At 42.7% G+C, this 17,986-nt stretch overlaps 2 protein-coding genes across 8 annotated transcripts in view; both read right to left on the bottom strand.

Moving 5' to 3' along the window:
- Positions 1 to 3,884, bottom strand: part of LOC111954560 (centrosomal protein of 170 kDa protein B) — a 30,526-nt gene extending 26,642 nt beyond the window's left edge. For all 6 annotated transcript variants that reach the window (XM_023974381.2, XM_023974383.2, XM_023974384.2 and 3 more), the window contains exons 1-2: positions 3,469 to 3,884; positions 1,006 to 1,143 (exon numbers count right to left, since the gene is read on the bottom strand). In XM_023974381.2, coding sequence (XP_023830149.1) covers positions 1,006 to 1,110 — 105 coding nt within the window. In that variant the 5' untranslated portion in view covers positions 1,111 to 1,143; positions 3,469 to 3,884. The remainder of the gene's footprint in view (positions 1 to 1,005; positions 1,144 to 3,468) is intronic.
- A 981-nt stretch (positions 3,885 to 4,865) lies between these two features.
- The window catches only part of LOC111954329 (RAC-alpha serine/threonine-protein kinase), a 38,985-nt gene continuing 25,864 nt past the window's right edge, over positions 4,866 to 17,986 (bottom strand). Inside the window, exons 3-15 of one of the 2 annotated variants that reach the window (XM_070435971.1) lie at positions 16,235 to 16,363; positions 15,884 to 15,998; positions 12,659 to 12,785; positions 12,392 to 12,523; positions 12,224 to 12,289; positions 12,038 to 12,106; positions 11,365 to 11,425; positions 11,258 to 11,322; positions 11,041 to 11,169; positions 10,662 to 10,876; positions 9,903 to 9,990; positions 9,513 to 9,615; positions 4,866 to 8,646 (exon numbers count right to left, since the gene is read on the bottom strand). In XM_070435971.1, coding sequence (XP_070292072.1) covers positions 8,567 to 8,646; positions 9,513 to 9,615; positions 9,903 to 9,990; positions 10,662 to 10,876; positions 11,041 to 11,169; positions 11,258 to 11,322; positions 11,365 to 11,425; positions 12,038 to 12,106; positions 12,224 to 12,289; positions 12,392 to 12,523; positions 12,659 to 12,785; positions 15,884 to 15,998; positions 16,235 to 16,363 — 1,379 coding nt within the window. In that variant the 3' untranslated portion in view covers positions 4,866 to 8,566. The remainder of the gene's footprint in view (positions 8,647 to 9,512; positions 9,616 to 9,902; positions 9,991 to 10,661; positions 10,877 to 11,040; positions 11,170 to 11,257; positions 11,323 to 11,364; positions 11,426 to 12,037; positions 12,107 to 12,223; positions 12,290 to 12,391; positions 12,524 to 12,658; positions 12,786 to 15,883; positions 15,999 to 16,234; positions 16,364 to 17,986) is intronic. The other variant, XM_023973974.2, reaches the window with a different exon arrangement.

Here is a 17,986-nt window from a genome sequence, read left to right as displayed (position 1 = left end):
GTAAAATTACGTTGCTGTTCCACCCACACATCAAGGAAGGTAGTGATCTCCAGCCGACAGACAGAGTGCTAGCCCTAACCAGATGACAACCTTATCGACATACCATCTCATTGACCATCCCAAAATAAGAGACCTTTGTTGAGAGGCGTCTGCTTCCTTCAGTGATTTCTGTGATGTTTGACATCCATTTCCCCTTTATGCCACCCCTTCCTACTGTATGGTAGCCAATCAGATTGTCCTAAAAATTTGCCTTTACCATTACAAATAGTCAGCCAGTGTTTCTGGAAGGATTCTCAGGAGGTTCCCATTTCGTCTTAGCCCAGCACTAACACACCCGATTGAACTAATCAACTAATCACTGAGCCCTTGATTAGTTGAATCAGGTGGGATACAACAAAAATTGGGCACCCCCTGAAGGCTCCTCTGATTGGATTTTAAAAATACTGGTCTATGCTACTGCACTGTAGAAACCCTTGCACAGGTCCTCCAGACAGCAAACTCTGACATGATCGGATAAAAGTGAGCATGCTTTCAGAAGGAGGATAGATAGACATATTTTGAGTGTTGATCAATTTGTTGTCTTTCATGCTACACAGGAAAGAGACAGTGGCTGAGGCAGGCTGAAGAGGGTTTTCTGACTGGGTGGATGACTCACTGTCCCATGGGCACAACTACCTTCTGCTAATGGTGCCATGGGACAGTGAGTAAACTACCCCATCAGACAACCCTCTTCAGCCTTTCTCGCTTTCCCATGTAGCATGACAGACAACACAGTTTTACTTACTGCCCTACTCCAGCCACCATCTCTGAATGATCTTAGTAGTCACTGAGTTTCACTCACAGACTTCCCCTCTTCCTCATGAAGAAGAGGACTACATGGAATACAATAATATCTCTAGTTATCTGCGCCTGAGGATAAGATGATGCATTAGATTAGAGAGTAACATCAATATTAAGCTTTTTAAAGGAGGTTGTCAGGGTCAGGGCCAGGGTCACGTCACCTACTTGCAGCATCAGCTCACAGTCCTCCCGGCCCACGAAGATCATCTCCCGTGGAAGACGGTGGCGGGTGGCAGAGCTGCTGACCAGGAACCATGATGTCACGCTCATCTTCACAGGCCCCCCGGGAAACCCCTTTGCATCCTGGGACACACAGGAGACGCATACAGTATGTCAGGGTAGGACACGTGCAACGTACAGTATGGTATCCATTCAGGGAGGTAGCCATCACCATAATCATGAACGATCGATCATACTGACCAATTGTCCCTTAAAATATGTTTAAAAAAAATTGCCATCATAAAATTCATCCAATGGGCAGATCTCTCCATTAGATAGACATTTTGTGGCACATAAATATTTACATTGCTCCAGTGTTGTGGTAACACAAAGTCCAGCACACTGTCAAGTCTTGTAGACACATCAGCAAATAGAGTTAAACGATGTCTAGAAAACATCAAAGAACCGTAACCTATTCATCAACTCAACCAACAAACTATCAACTGCTGATTTCAATGCTGTCACTATCCATTGCACATCGATCTGCTCAACGTAGGCCTTGCTATGGACACCCTTGAGGGAGCAGGACATGAATTGATTGACCTGTTATTTGAGTTCACTTGTTCACTCACAGGACTATTCATACTGCAGTCCCAACATGCCGTGCAGGATGCTGATTCACAGGAAATAACATGAGAAAGAGTGGTGGTATCAGTGAAAAATCAAAGGCAGGCTTATGCTTGGGTGGAAATGAGATTGAGAGCCTTTTTTCAAATGACACTAATGAAGCATTCCGTGAGAATGATCAGTAACTACTGTCAGTGTGCCTTTGCAGTGGTTCAATGTCACCAACAGGGAATGGTACTGTAGCTAGGTCAGTGGTGTAGGTAAGCCCATAGCCCTCTGTTTAGAAGTCAGCGCTGCTATGACACCGCAAGCTTTGGGACTGGTGGCAAGGGATGTGAAACTGAGAGGGCCCAAGATGCTACGTTGTAACTAACACTGGAACCACGCCCTAGACCAGGGACGGCCAGCCCTCTCCTAGAGAGCTACTGGCTGCTCAGGCTTTTGTTCCAGCCCTGCTCTAACACGCCTGATTTAACTCATTAGCTGCTCATCAGGATGCTGAATCACATGTATTAGATCAGGGGTGTTAAGGACAGGGGGATACTGCTAGCACGGCGATAGCGATATAGCACAGCCTTATAGCACTGAAATGAAGAGGGCCTTTAATAGCAGCAAACAGCATCGCAGGCCTTTGATCTGTAATCTGAATGCTTGTCTTTCAACAGGGAGGTTTAAGCTTAAAAGGGCCAATGTCCTGCAATGGACATGGGTGGTGTTGCTCTGATACCAAAACGAAGGCAATAATGCTCACATTAGAAATAAATGGAGAGAGGAAGATGGAGAGGTCTTTATAGCAGCTATAACATCGATGTAAGAGTCCCCTGCCCTATCCCTCCAGCATTGTGATATTATTTCTTAAGACCACGGTTTTGTGTAATATCACATTTCATAGAGGTTTCTCATATTCAATAGTTTGTGCCTAACTAGAATCCTCACTACAATAGCTCCGTGTTACAGTGAACACCAGAGAAAATGGTATTGCTGCTAAGTAAGCCTTACAGACACCCAAAACCAGAGCTGCCCATACAAAATAACAATGTAGGCCTATGGTGATGAATATTATTACTGCATAATAGGTAGCAACATACTGACTATAAGAAAGCAAATGTTAGGCTCATCTCAAATGGAAACAATGAAACATATTTCTGAAGCAAATCTTAAATGATTCATAAACACACGTATTATTCATACTAAGAATAGGCATCGCATCAATTTCCACACTCCATTACAGGCCGGTGTCAGTAGCCAATAAGATGCACGTGATAGCCTACAGAATGTCTGCATGCCCTCTTTGAAACATGCACCGTTATAAGATAATTGAAATCCCAGTTACATTCAAGCTCAACCTGAATGTGTCCTTGAGGCGACCTGACTCGTTTCTTCAATAGTTTCTCCAACGCCTTTTAATTTGTTCATTAAATAACCCGATCATACAGCGCAGCTGGTGCCGGATGCTCGCGTCAGTGAGAAGCCAACCGACTGGATGATGATGTCTGCTTTATATGCCCAGCCCAGCACTATTGTTAGTTCATATAGTCCTACTACGATACAACGTATACAATTGATTGGGCGCAATAGCCTAATAGCTATAGGCAGAGGATGCAACTGTCGATACTGCCATGGACAGAATGCTACAATCAATGTAGCTAACATTAAAAAGGCGCGTTTATCGCCTAAAGCCTGGAGTAGGCTACTGCCCCATTCAGTGAGGCACGGACGAGCTAGATCTTTATCGTTTTAACCCAAAATATATCGCCGTCGACCATACCAAATAAGATAGGTCTAGGCCACTGGCATGATGAAATAATGTAATTTTCTAATATTGAAATCCTCGCGACCTACCTACAATATTCCAGATGCTGCTCCCCACCAAAAAGCAACAAACGATGTCACCATCAAATAGACAGCACCAGCCTTGGCGCAATCCTTTGACAATTCAGTCTGTGGTCAAATGTGGCTTCAAATCGATGTCGTTACGCGGGTCCAGGTGAATATCATGCACTTCGGGTGGTGATATCGATGCTGCTGTTATGGCATTTCTGTCTGACCAGCGCGCCGCCTCCAAACGCACAGCAGGACCAACGGCGAATATCAGATGCTCAGTTATCTGGTGGTGCACCTGCTCTAATGTATGCAGAATGCAGGATTATATAGCTATGTCTATCCCAAATAAATATGAACAAGCGTTGTCTAACGAAGATTTTGTTACAGATTCTTGTTGAAATATTTTTGGATATTGAAAATGTGGTTTCAAAATCATTCACGTGAGGGGCATTGGACACCGTTATGTGATGACGTCACGTCTTTTGTTTACATTATAATTTAAAAAATGTAGTGTAGGCTAACAGCGAATTTGGAATTGCTGATACGAATTAAAATGTTGCAAAAGTGTGTTATTATTACGGATATTGACTGTGCCTTCTCATCCCATACGGACTGCCAGGTAGGCCTGGTAAACTACATGTCTATACCTCGCGCTTTTGGATAGCCTGTAAATCCACGCCCTTGATTACATAGTAGCCTACAGGAGGCTATTGAAATTGGTGTAATTTCTGTTAATGGTCAATTATAAATAAAGAATTCAAATCAGCTTCCTGTAAAACTATCATGTCATGGATGATTTAGATGCTTAATTTGTCCATTATGTGCCCAAAGAATCTAATGCTTAACCTTTCATGTGTGTTCTTATTTTGTGATCTTGTTATGATTACACTTTATCCAAGATAGGCCTATCCTGATTAGGATTAATGGCAAATAATGCAACCTTCACTATTTACTATGTTCAATAATAAACTGCATAGCCTTTTGAGCCAGAAGATGGCGCACTATACATGCCAAATATGGCTTTGCTGAAATAGTTTCCTTGAGGAACTAGCTGAAGAAATAATCTCCCAAACATAATGCAAAATGTCCTTCAAATCTACAGGATTGTTTTTTTTTAGGATAAGGGCTAGGGGCCAATTGAGAATTCAGCAATTGGCTGTGTTGCTCCCTCCACATGGAGCTCGGCTCACAGCTGGACCCCGGAAAACCTGGGTTTGTCTCCCTGGACCTCTGCTCCCTATCCTGGGCTGGCCTGGGCAATCTGCACTTGGCTCTAGGCTGCCATTGTCAGTCCAATACAGAGATCCAGTGGATGAGCCAAAAAATTATGTCCTGGACAATATTTGTAGGCTACTTGATATACTCTTTATACAAGTGGGGAGCTTGAGTGAATTGAACAAATCAAAATCATAATATTTGTTCAAAAAGTCTTTATTTCTGAATCCCAATGAAAATAATGCCACATTTTTGCCCACACAGCAAAGGAAAACATTCTTTGCACAGGAGGTTGGTGGCACCTTAATTGGGGAGGATGGTTTGTGGTAATGGCTGGAGCGGAATCATTAGCTCCGTTCCAGCCATTATGAGCCGTCCTCCCTGCAGCAGCCTACACTGGTTCTTTGTTCACAAAAGCTGGAGCATTCAATTGTTCAGTTTCTCATCTACAAAGGGGGCATCAAAGGGAATGAAATAACTTAAATATAAATTCTTTAACATTTTCTTACCCCCCCAACTTACATGGTGAATCACCAGGGAAGGACCAGTTGATAAGTAACAATTAGGTCAATGATTTCAAAATAAGGAAGTAAAAAAATAAGTAAATATACAAAACTGGAATGGGTCAACAAAATTAAATATATGTTTTACATTCATTTATAATTTCTTTAACATTAATTATTAATTGTATTGTTTAGTGAACATTTTGAACCCTTTCCTAAATAAATAATTTATATTCAGAGGGGTTTCAACTAACTTCAAATTAAATAAGGCCTTAACACTTAAACCTAGAATCTAGGGCATCTGGACACAACGTAAATTACCATCAGCAAAATGTGGATATCCTCACTTGGATTCAATTAAGACCATTGAGGTATTTACGTCTCAAATATTTTTGATTTAATATGTAAAAAGGTAAGATTCTCATTTGTTTTCCTTGACTAACATACCATACATAGCCAGTGAGTTTTTTACAAATCACTGATACAAATGCATTGAATTGTTGGCCTCACAGACCTGTCCGCACAATCGCTTGTGTACACACACACACAAATACAGTCATCCTTCCTTGATTGTGGATATAGTCACAGCCTGTTTGGTGTGTTTCGCTGCACCAGTAACTGTCTATGTACAGTAGCTGTCTGTCTAAAAGGGTTGAGTACTGTAACAGTGACCTCAGTGAGGTGTTGCTAAAAGCATTGGGGAGAAAACACCCAATAACTGGAAAGGATCGCAAAACAATAAACAATTAAACGTACAAACAAATAACAGGCTACCTGTTGAGAATCTAACAGCAAAGAGAAGGTCAATTTGTTGGTAGAACAGAACATTCACACCATTCATTTTGTACACTCAATTCCAAAGGTTCGTGTCAGTACATGAGCATGCCTTTCAGATGATCATATCCCCCAGTTGTCAGTCAGTGCGACTCCGGTAAGGTTAAGGGTCAGGGCGAGGTTGTAAATCTCACACAAACTAAACAGGACTTTGGTCACAGTTCTAGCTAAAAGAAAGACATTCATTTCAAACCATTCATTTTGTATCAGCATTGCCCAGCCCCCTATCCCATCTACCCTCATGAGGATTCCAGTCACAAATATGTTTGCTCCTTCTTTCCTCTCATACCACAGCCCTATGTTATTGCACAATTACATTTACTTAGACCAGGTAGTCTTCCCACAGTATACAGAAACTGTCCACCAAGCTAAGGGTCTTCAGAATATGTACTGGAACATGGCTGGTAAGAGTTTTGTTATACATTGTTCGGACTGTGACCCGTGCTCTCAATACCAGATAGTTGTGGAGCAACTGCTTGGTTGGTAAATCGTTTTAAAATCTTTACAGGCGAGCTTCAGACTCTTCCGTTGTTTAAGCCATGCATGTGTCAGCATTCAATGGCATGCTGGTAGAAAAACGCATTTGTTTTTAAAAAGTTGATTTCTATTATCAACATGTAGCTAGCAGCTAACAGGTCTACGAGCATGGTTCTCTGCTAGATATAAAAAGTAACTTTTATTAGCTAACTCATCTCAATGTACTTTGAAGTTGTATATGTCTATAGCTTTGATAGAGAAATATAAACCAACAAAAGGGTTCCTTACACATGATTTCAACAGAGCCCATTTGTTTAATGGGTAAATGGATATAGTGGCCTTTCTAACAAAACAAGTACGTACATCCAGTCATTTCACCATACAACCTACTGTGGTCGCAGCAGCAACTTTTGCCCGCTGTGTTGTACCGGAATACCAAGATTGCTATTCGCATGAAAACAAGCTATTTCCCAAATCATAAAGGTAGCCAGATACACCAACCCCCACAAAAAAATCCCTTTATAATCCACACACCGTTTGGTGAATTTCACTCTGCGCCATGCCAATTTACAGATGGTGTGATMCCGTACACCAAACTTTCACTGTACTGTAGTCACTCTAACTAAGGAAAGCTTAGGCCAGAAGGCGAGGGAGGCCAGTAACACTGAAGAAAAGTAGAATAACAGATCATTCTATAGACTCCATTTCAGTACTCTAGTCCTCATTGCTACTATAAAGGTGTGTGTGTTTGGGAGCATCAACATTTGAGAGGTGAGAGACAGCAGGGTCATGTTCAGAAGTCACAAAATAGGAGAAAGCAAACAGGAGGTGCTATTGCAGGGATGGGCAACTTTCCAAAAACAACGTATCTTATTGTTTAGAGTAAGAATAGTAGAATACACAAGGTGCAATTTTGAAATTTGGTTGTGCATAAGCAGTTTCTCTTGTTATGTCAGTCACTGACAGTCCCTCAATTAGCCCATGTCAACTAAGATATTTTAGATTGGTAGTTAGTCTAGCCAGCTATCTAAACTTATAGTAATTATGATCAATTTAACGGCCGGGGGGCCCCCATTGATTTTATTAGTCACTCTCACTCAGATATATTAAAAACTGCAAAACTGCATATTAAAAATTTCTCTCCACCCTATGGCAAAATGTGTAGAATAGCAGGAAATGAACTGCAATTCTAACTTAGGGCCCCCCAAAAGGCTAGGGCCAGACTGACTGCATGCGTGGGTTTGGCCCCTCGTGATGAGTTCTGATTTTTTGTGGCCCCCACCCTCACCAAAGTTGCCCATCCCTGTGCTACGGGAACTTGTTTAATAAGAACACATATTTTCATTTTCGATTTCAAAACGTTTTGCTTTGTGGTGCCCTACTGAACACAACCCAGGTGTGGAGCTTTAGTGTTACCTCTCGCAAACCTCTGAATATCTGTGAGTCTTTGAGAGCACAATGGCAGTGGTGGCTAGTAGAAGAAGATGGGAAGAAGGAGGACTATTTCTAAAGATCACGCTATGATGTTTCCTTTGCTCCCTCAAAATATAAAGCTAATAATTTGKAGAAATAGATAGTGTACCGTTTAAAAAGCTCATTTTCAGAGATTGTGTATAACTGTGCTTCTCTTTTGAGGCTAGCTGCATATGCATCATTGACAGGAAATCATGTTGCCATGAAGAATTAGGTTGGCCGGTCACCACTATATCTTAGTGACTTTTGACCTCTAGTCCAAGTGTTTTCCTATTGGCAGGCAACCGACTCCTCCCCTCTAAGCAACACAAGTACAGTATTTGAAACACTGGTGACACCAAGGGAGACTCAATAGTCGAAAGTGGCCTTCCACTCCTCGTCTCCTCTCCTCCCCTGGACTCATCTGAAGAGGAGAACAGGCTAAGAAGCCACGCTAGACAATTGAGATGTGCCCCAACAATTACAGAACAAACAGACAAAAAAGAAGATAAACATGAGTGAGGTCATAGATGGCCTATGAGGATGAGGTCTGTTCAGAGATTGGGGCATTAGGGTGAGAGCAGTATGGTCTGTAAGAGGGTGAGGAGAGGGTAGAGGGGGTCTAGGCTTCGGTTTCAGGCTGTCCCACTGGCAGAGTAGGAGAACTGGGGGAAGTGGGGTCTCCTGTCGCTGTCGAAAGACTCCATGCTGTCATCTGGGAAGGAAAAGGAGGGCAAGTTAGAGAAAGAGAGTTAAAGCGCAATTAATTCAAAACTGACATTCACGTTCCAAAATAATAAAACTCAACAACAAAGCAATTAAGTCAAATTGTGGTTTAACTAGTAGTATGAAAGCTACTAAGCCCACTAGGGGTAGTCAGTGTGCTATAAATCCATCAACTCTTTAAAGCGGGGGCACAAACTACTGCACTCAGTATCAGAAAATAGGCTGATCCTCTTTGAAGTCTTGTAGATCGATGCATTGCACGTTTTTTGTTTATACAGCCTTTTAGCATAAACTCCCACCGTACCCCACTTCTCTGTTAAACTACAGAAATACAAGATATCAGACACCGTCTCAGGCTACCTCTGGAGATCCCTTTGATCTCAACAGAGTTAGGTAAATCTGCCTTTAGCTATTTTGCACCTTGCGGAATGGTGTACAGAGTTTGCTGAAATTGGATGAATTAGTGCCTCTAAAGCGAGAAGCGGGCAGGCGAAGCAAGCAGAGAGGCGGATGAGAAGAACGGGATAGGCAGAGCAGTGACTGTATTCTAGCAGGATAGTCCATATCTCCAATCATCTTCGCTGATAGCGATGTTGTGTTTCCATAAGTGGATTTTTATTTACCTTTATTTAACTAGGCAAGTCAGTTAAGAACAAATTCTTATTTACAATGACGGCCTACCGGGGAACAGTGGGTTAACGACCTTGTTCAGGGGCAGAACGACATATTTTTTACCTTGTCAGCTCAGGGATTCGATCCAGCAACCTTTCGGTTAATGGCGCAACACTCTAATCACTAGGCTACCTGCCGCCCCATATGCTTAACATACAAAATATATAAGGGGAGGGAGGGTACCTTGTCCTGGAGGCGTGATGGTGATGGTCTGCCCGGTGAACTCCACATCAAAATAGCGGGTGTCTGTTTCCGAGGTGACCTGGGGCTTGAAGGGCGGGACCAGCTGAGAAGAAAAGGAAGGAGTCATGATAGTGGGCACCTACATGTCATAACACTTGTCATAACCATGACAACAATGAGAACTAGTGGAGCCTGCTGAGGGGACAGCTCATAATAATGGCTGGAACGGAGCGAATGGAATGGCATCAAACACATGGAAACTCTGTGTTTGATGTATTTGATACCATTTCACTTATTCCGCTCCAGCCATTACAACGAGCCCGTACTCCCCAGTTAAGGTAGCACCGACCTCCTGCGATGAGAACACATAGAAAGCTACGAATATGATACCTTCTTCTCATACACGTCTTGCCACTCGATCCCAGCGAAGAACTTGTGCTGCATTATCTCCTTGGCGTCATCAGGCCCTCCACCTAACCTAAAGAGAGGCACACACACACATACATTCATTTATTGAATGACCATTGTTACAAGCAAGGTGTTTTGAGGTTGTACTTTCAATCAAATCAATCAAATGTATTTATAAAGCTCTTTTTTACATCAGCCGATGTCACAAAGTGCTACACAGAAGGGAGTACACCTTTAGCACGTATTGGTCGTTAGCACGCAGGGCGCTCCGATTGGTGTTACCTTAGTCAGTGTTACACCTGTGCTGGTTGCCATCTTGTTAGTGGGAAGGCGTTTCATCTGTGCTGGCTCAAGTGCTATTTAAGAGTGGCTGGCCCAGCGCTCCAGTTGTCTTGGGATGTGGAGTGTCAACACCTTTATTTGGCTCTGCCTATTTGATTTCTAGAAAAACATTCATTTGTCTTATTTCCCTGATCTAATTTTGCTCCACATTTTTCATTTGCTTCCTATCTGTAAGTTTGGTGTGAGATTTTCTTTTTGCCTCTTCTTGGGCAAATTTAGTGGACGTCTTTTAGGTTCCAGTTGTTGTTGCTCCTAAACCCCCCGTTTCATATTGGTTGTTGGTCAGTGACTCTTTGTTAGTTCCCCCTACTGTTTAGCGCCATTTTTTGTTTTCTTGCTGGGGAATGTAACGCCACCACATACACATGCAGAAACATACTTCACACACACCCGTCTTACCTCTGCTTGGGGTCCTTCTTGAGCAGGCCAGAGAGCAGGGACTTTCCCTCGGGCCCCAGGGTTCTAGGGAAGCGGATCTCCTCCATCAGGATCAGCTCAAACAGCTTCTCATGGTCCTGGTTGTAGAAGGGCAGCCGACCGCACATCATCTCATACATAACCACACCCAGACCCCACCAGTCCACAGCACGACCGTAGTCATTGTCCTCCAGCACCTGTGTGTTAGGAAAGGGGGAGGTAGAACATGAGCGTCATGTACAGGTGGGTGGTAGATCCTCTGGAAGGGCTTTCTAACCCTTAACTTCTATGTTAGTGGTTCTGATTCACTGATGATAGCTTTCTATCAGTGGAAGAACAGGGTTGATGGGTAGGTGTTTACCTCGGGGGCCAGGTACTCTGGCGTCCCACAAAAGGTCTTCATGGTGGCCCCGTCCTTGATGCCCTCCTTACACAGGCCAAAGTCTGTGATCTTGATGTGGCCGTCTTTGTCCAGCATCAGGTTTTCCAGCTACAGTAGAGAGAGGGTTAGGGAGGTTCCAATAAGAACACATGTTTTTATTTTCCATTGCGAAACGTTTTCCGACTCCTTAACTTACCTTCAGGTCCCTGTAAACCACGTTCTTCTCCGAGTGGAGGTAGTCCAGCGCCGACACGATCTCCGCTCCGTCTGTCTCTTATACACATCTAGATGTGTATAAGAGACAGCCGTAGAACCGGGCCCTCTCCTCGGAGAACACACGGTCTCGTGATAGGTGAAAGAACAGCTAGGTGGAAGGAGATGGCGATTGTGTCAATTACATTGTCACGACTTCTTCCGAAGTCGGTTCCTCTCCTTGTTCGGGCGGTGTTCGGCGGTCAACGTCACCGGCCTTCAAGCCATCACCGATCCATTTTTCATGTTCCATTTGTTTTGTCTTGTTTTCACACTCACCTGGTTTCAATTCCCTAATTACATGTTGTATATTTTCCCTCTGTTTTCCCCCCATGTCCTTGTCGGGAATTGTTCGTTGTATGTATTGGTGCCAAGTATGTTATGGTGTGCGACGGGTTTATACCCACTTTCTTTAATTTTGTATGTTGGTTTTTCGAGTTTTTAAGCAGTTATTAAATAACTCAGTTTATACCAATTTCGTTCTCCTGCACCTGACTACCCTGCCACCAGCACGCACCCTATTACATACATTTACGGTCACATAAATCCAACCCATTTCCCCTCACCCTTACCGGTATTAAGTTCACTCCCATCAATTGTCTTACATGTAGATTAAGGAACCATGTCTGTTCTATTCATTACAGTTCATCTGCAAGGTTCAGAGTATTTCACCTCACTGATAAGGAGTATGTATACCTCAGGTAAAATGCAACACAGTACTCACCTCTCCTCCATTGGCATACTCCATGACGAAACACAAGCGGTCAGGCGTCTGGAAGGAGTACTTCAGACCCTTAATGGTAAGGAGAAGGAAAACATTTAAGAAACACAATGCTACCCATTTATATTAGGATAACAGTAAACAGAGGGAACACATATGCTGATGCACACCAATGGAATGGTCTCTCACCGTTAAGAAGGGGTGTTTGGAGTTCTGCAGTACTCTGTTTTCAGTGAGCGTGTGCGCTACTTCATCCTAGAAAAGAGTAAGGAGATGAGCATGATCCAAGTAAAGGAAATACCAGTATGTGCAGACACAAACTGAGACAAAGACACACGCACACACTCGTCTACTCACTTTCGCCACAATCACTTCTTTCTTGAGGATTTTCATAGCGTAGTATTTTCCTGTGGCTTTTTCCTTCACCAGGATAACCTTCCCAAAAGTTCCTTTTCCCAAGAGCTTGAGGTATTCAAAGTCGTGCATAGTCTAGGAGTTGAGAACAAACAGTTGGATGAACTTTATTTGACCATATCTAAAACCCTGCCGCTGGTATTTGTCTTGTATTAAAGTAACAAGAAATGCTGAGTAGAAAGGGTTAGGGCTAGGGTTGGGTGTACGCACCACTTTAAGTTTGGGTTTGGTGAGGTACATCTCCATGTCCATGGGGTCTGGTGAGGAGTCCATCCTCTCCTCCTCCTGTTTCTGCAGCCCATCAGCCACCTCCTGGATGGCCTTCGTCCACTGCTCCCTAAGGATGGAAGGAACCAGAGGGGGATGACTCTACGGGCTCTATTTTCGGCTGGTGCTAAGGAAGCGCAAGTGTCAAATGAACATTAGTTTGCAATTTCGTCAAGTAAAAACTGACGCACTTTCATTTTCCACCCCTTTGGCCAGGTTTGGTAATTTACCTGTCTCACGTCAGCTCACTTGCGCTGAGGTGGGAGGGATGGAAATATTTAAGGTGCGCCAATAAGCCAATTTTGGTCAGCAAAAAAAACAAATAAAAAAAAACTAATTCAGTCAGTGAAACTAGGGCTATTTAAGGCCAACCAAAATCTGGTCTTAGCGCTAACTCAATTGGTTACGGCATTGATTTTGTCAGCGGAGGTACACACAGTAGCCTTACATTAGTGTACATCACTAATGTTTTATTCAAATATCAGAGCAGCAAAACAGTCACAGAACTTCCCTTTTTATTTATTCTGAACATTCTTTTTTTTCAGCTTCAGTGAAAAGTTTGGACTCATTATGTGCGATGCGCATGAAAGGTGTCAGTAACTGTAGGAAGCCTGTTTAGGAACATCAAGTTATTGAAAAAGACTGCTTATTGTTTTTTGTTGATCAAAAAATCTTCCACTTTCCTCTGCCGGACCAAACTGTCAAATTGTGGGAGATCTAATCGCTGTCCGTGGTGCTTAATCCGCTTGTAGGCTATATTTGCCCGTTTGTTTACCTTTCACATGGCAAAGCATGTCAACGGCAATGGTAGGCTATAGCTATATATACACATTACCGGTCAAAAGTTTGGACACGCCTACTCATTCAAGGCTTTTTATTATTTTTACTATTTTCTACATTGTAGAAAAATAGTGAAGACCTCAAAACTATGAAATAACACATATGGAATCAAAAAGTGTTAAACAAGTCAAAATATAATTGAGATTCTTCAAAGTAGCCACCCTTCGCCTTGATGACAGCTTTGCACACGCTTGGCACTCTCTCAGCCAGCTTCATGAGGAATGCTTTTCCAACAGTCTTGAAGGAGTTTCCACATGTTGAGCACTTGTTCGCTGCTTTTCGCTGTTGTCCAACTCATCCAAAACCATCTCAATTGGGTTGAGGTCGGGTGATTGTGGAGGCAAGGTCATCTGATGCAGCACTCCATCCCTCTCCTTCTTGGTCAAATAGCCCTTACACAGCCTGAAGGTGTGTTGGGTCATTGTCATCTTGAAAAATAAATTATAGTCCCACTAAGCTCAAACCAGATGGGATGACATATCGCTTCAGAATGCTGTGGTAGCCATGCTGGTTAAGTTTGCCTTGAATTCTAAATAAATCACAGACAGTGTCACCCGCAAAGCACACCATCACAACCAACTGCTCCATGTCATCACAAATGGGAACCACACATGCAGAGATCATCCGTTCACCTACTCTGCGTCTCACAAAGACACGGCAGTTGGAACCAAAAATCTCAAATTTGGACTCATCAGACCAAAGGACAGATTTCCACCTGTCTAATGTCTATTGCTCATGTTTCTTGGCCCAAGCAAGTCTCTTCTTATTATTGGTGTCCTTTAGTAGTGGTTTCTTTGCAACAATTTGACCGTGAAGGCCTGATTCACAGTCTTCTCTGAACAGCTGATGTTGAGATGTGTCTGTTACTTGAACTCTGTGAAGCATTTATTTGGACTCCAATTTCTTATCCTCTGCAGCAGAGGTAACTCTGGGTCTTCGTTTCCTGTGGCGGTCCTCATGAGAGCCAGTTTCATCAGAGCGCTCAATGGTTTTAGCGACTGCACTTGAGGAAACTTTCAAAGTTCTTGAAATGTTCAGCATTGACTGACCTTCATGTCTTAAAGTAATGATGGACTGTCATTTTACTTTGCTTATTTGAGCTGTTCTTGCCTAATATGGACTTGGTCTTTTACCAAATAGGTCTATCTTCTGTATACCACCCCTACCATGTCACAACACAACTGATTGGCTCAAACGCATTAAGGAGATAAATTCCAAAAAATAAACTTTTCACAAGGCCACACCTGTTAATTGAAATGCATTCTAGGTGACTACCTCATGAAGCTGGTTGAGAGAATGCCAAGAGTGTGCAAAGCTGTCTTCAAGGCAAAGGGTGGCTACTTCGAAGAACCTCAAATATAAAATATATTTTGATATTCTTTCACACTTTTTTGGTTACTACATGATTCCATACACGTTATTTCATAGTTTTGATGTCTTCACTATTATTCTACAATGTAGAAAATAGTTGTTTTTTTTAAATGAAGAAAAAGCCTTGAATGAGTAGGTGTGTCCAAACTTTTGACTGGTACTGTATATTTGGGAGCAGTATAACGGTGAGTGGACATTCCCACTTTCTCCTTATAGTTGATCTTCTTCCAGCTCCTATGAAAAGATTGGATGTGTGTAAAACCCTCCATAGTCTATGTCGTCTTAGGCCTAATATCATATGCCCACGTGGAACAATTATGGTGCCTGTAACTGTATTTAGACAGCCTATTTAAAACAAGTTGTTGTTTTTTGTTGACATTTTGAATTTGAATTATTCAGTCTTTTTAGGTCTCATCAATAATTAATTTAATATTGATTATTGACAATGTTTGGCATGTCCATGGCTCAGACATAATGCATTTTACAGTAGGCCTATTTCAGTGTGAATCCATTTTGAAGCCGTGCAATTTCTTAGTACAATGTACACTGCAAATATGCTCAACATATTTAGCAAATATGGGACAGGCCTACATTTCGTTTTTTTGTTTCTGTAGGCTATTTAACAAACTAGGCTATAACAGACTAACACTCGAATTGGAGTTGTGAAAACACAATACATAAAATCCTTTACATACACAACTTGAAGCAACCACATATTTAGCCTTGGAGCACATTCTGGTTGGCCAGCGAGGGATTAAGTCTAGACACACCCACAACTTTCTTATTAATCAAAACCAAGTCCTTTCGCGATACTGTCAGCTACTGCGCCCATAATTCTGGTTGTGAAAATAGCTCAAGTATTTCGGACATACCCCTGACCCATCCACCAGCGCTAAGATTTACCATTATGTTAGGTTCGTTAAAATAGAGCCCTGTGTGTGTACATGTGTAACCCACCTCTCCTCCGGGCTATCCACGTGGAAGGTGCGCTCTATGACAGTGGTCCACTGCAGGCAGCGGATGATGAATGTGTTGGGCTTAGGACGCTCTGTTTTCATCAGCTGACATTCTGCTGGTCATAAGGAAGAAGGAAGAGAGAGGGAGGGAGAGAGAGAGGGAGAGAAAGACAGGGAGCAAGCGAGAGATATGTCATGCGGTCAAGTGAAACATCAGGGATGCAGAGTGTAGTGCAAGGCTAGAACAAAAATGTGGAACCTCGGAGGAACTTGAGAACCAGAGTTGAGAAACACTGCACAATTATTTTGTTAAATTTTGTGGTTAGGGCAGAGTGTCATAGGGTTGCCTTACGTGCTACTGAGAAGTTATTGAGTGGCGTCTCCAGTTGATCGATGTCTTGCGGTCGCTCCTTGTACCCGATGAACGTACCGTCGCTCTTCAGCAAGAAATACCTGGGTCTCCAAGTCTTTATGTACTCTCCTGAGAGAGCGAGAGAGAGACACAGAGAGTGAGCGAGACGGAGAGTGCATATCACATCAGAAAGGACAATACTCTGTCAACCTTGGACAGTGCAATCTTAATACTAGCCCAGTCTGAAGAGCATTAACAACACAGTGCTATCGCTAACCCTAGGGTGAGCTAGTAATGATAGCACTTTGGACAAGTGTGTGAGAAAGACAGATTCTCTCACAGTCTGGTTGACCGCAAACTGAGGCCTTTCTCCTGGTGGTTTCAGAGAAAACTGAACTTTTCTCATTAGGCCTTTTCCTTCTCCTTTTTATGTATTTGTATTATTGCTTGTTTATCTCCTCTTTACACATTATGGTGTGTGTTGCCAACCTGTACTGTACCTTTAAGACAGGCAGCTAGTAAACACGGGGTCTCACCCAGTTTTTTTTATTTTTTATAACTGTGGCTAGAGGTACTTCTGGTAATCAACAACCAGATTCTAGAAAACAGGAAGTGACACACTATCAGCATGGGTAAACACCACAGTTAGAAAAGAACAAACCCCAATCAGGTCTAATGTCAGTGCTGCTGCTGACTCATTTGTTACCCGCTCAAAGAGGTGCGATGAGATCAGAATCCTCGGAAAACAGTTTTATTTTCACACGCACACACTGCAATGGCATGGCTAATGAATAAAGCAGCGGAGTGTGTGCATGCTACCGAGCCTGTGCACATTTTCGTGTGGCATGGACCGGATGGTGTTTTCACATAGCCAACAGCTGCAGGTGCACAGGATGCTCCTGGGGCAGAGCTAATGAACAAGCTGTTAACTTATAAAGTCAATCCATCTCTGTCTATTAAGTGTTGTTGCATGGTGCCTGTCTAGACTCACACACCAATGCCACTCATCTCCAACCCATTTCTTTACAAACAGCACTTAAGCCTGAAAACATGTTTGAAGGTGCATGTTTTAAATGGGTGAGCCTATGATAATGTACTGAGCTGTAAGTACCTGTGCAGTGTGCTGCTAAATAGATACTCTAAGGACAGTGATTTCTAGTGACAGTACTGGACAGGTGAAAGCAATCCATCCATACACCTCCAACCTAATGCCAGATCGGTGCAGTTGGGGTAAAGGAGGGAAGTCGAGGAAGACGCAGTAGAAAATTGAGATGCACACTAATAATGCATAAATGACGGAGAGCTACCCAGGCAGGCAGGAAGTTCAGTTTATTGGGATCCTCATTAGCTACTATGCAGCAACTACTCATCCTGGGGTCCACAAATGTACAAATACATGACAAAGTACAGAACAGTAATAGACAAGAACGACATAAGATAGTACATTAAATTCAAAATAAATAACAGTTATATATAGGAAAGACCACAAGATTTAAAAAAAAATATTGACAGTGTACAAAATATTAGGAACACCTGCTCTTTCCATGACAATAATATCACCTGTTAAATCCACTTCAATCCGTGTAGATGACGGGGAGGAAACAGGTTAAAGAAGGATTTGTAAGCCTTTAGACAATTGAGACATGGATTGTGTATGTGTGCCATTCAGAGGGTGAATGGGCAAGACAAAGATTTAAGTGCCTTTGAACAGGGTATGGTAGTAGGTGCCAGGCGCACCAGTATGAGTGCGTC

The sequence above is a fragment of the Salvelinus sp. IW2-2015 genome, linkage group LG28, assembly GCF_002910315.2.
Source record: "Salvelinus sp. IW2-2015 linkage group LG28, ASM291031v2, whole genome shotgun sequence".
NCBI lineage: Eukaryota > Metazoa > Chordata > Actinopteri > Salmoniformes > Salmonidae > Salvelinus > Salvelinus sp. IW2-2015.
Note: the sequence above shows the minus strand (reverse complement) of the source record. Positions and strands in the feature narration are given on the sequence as shown.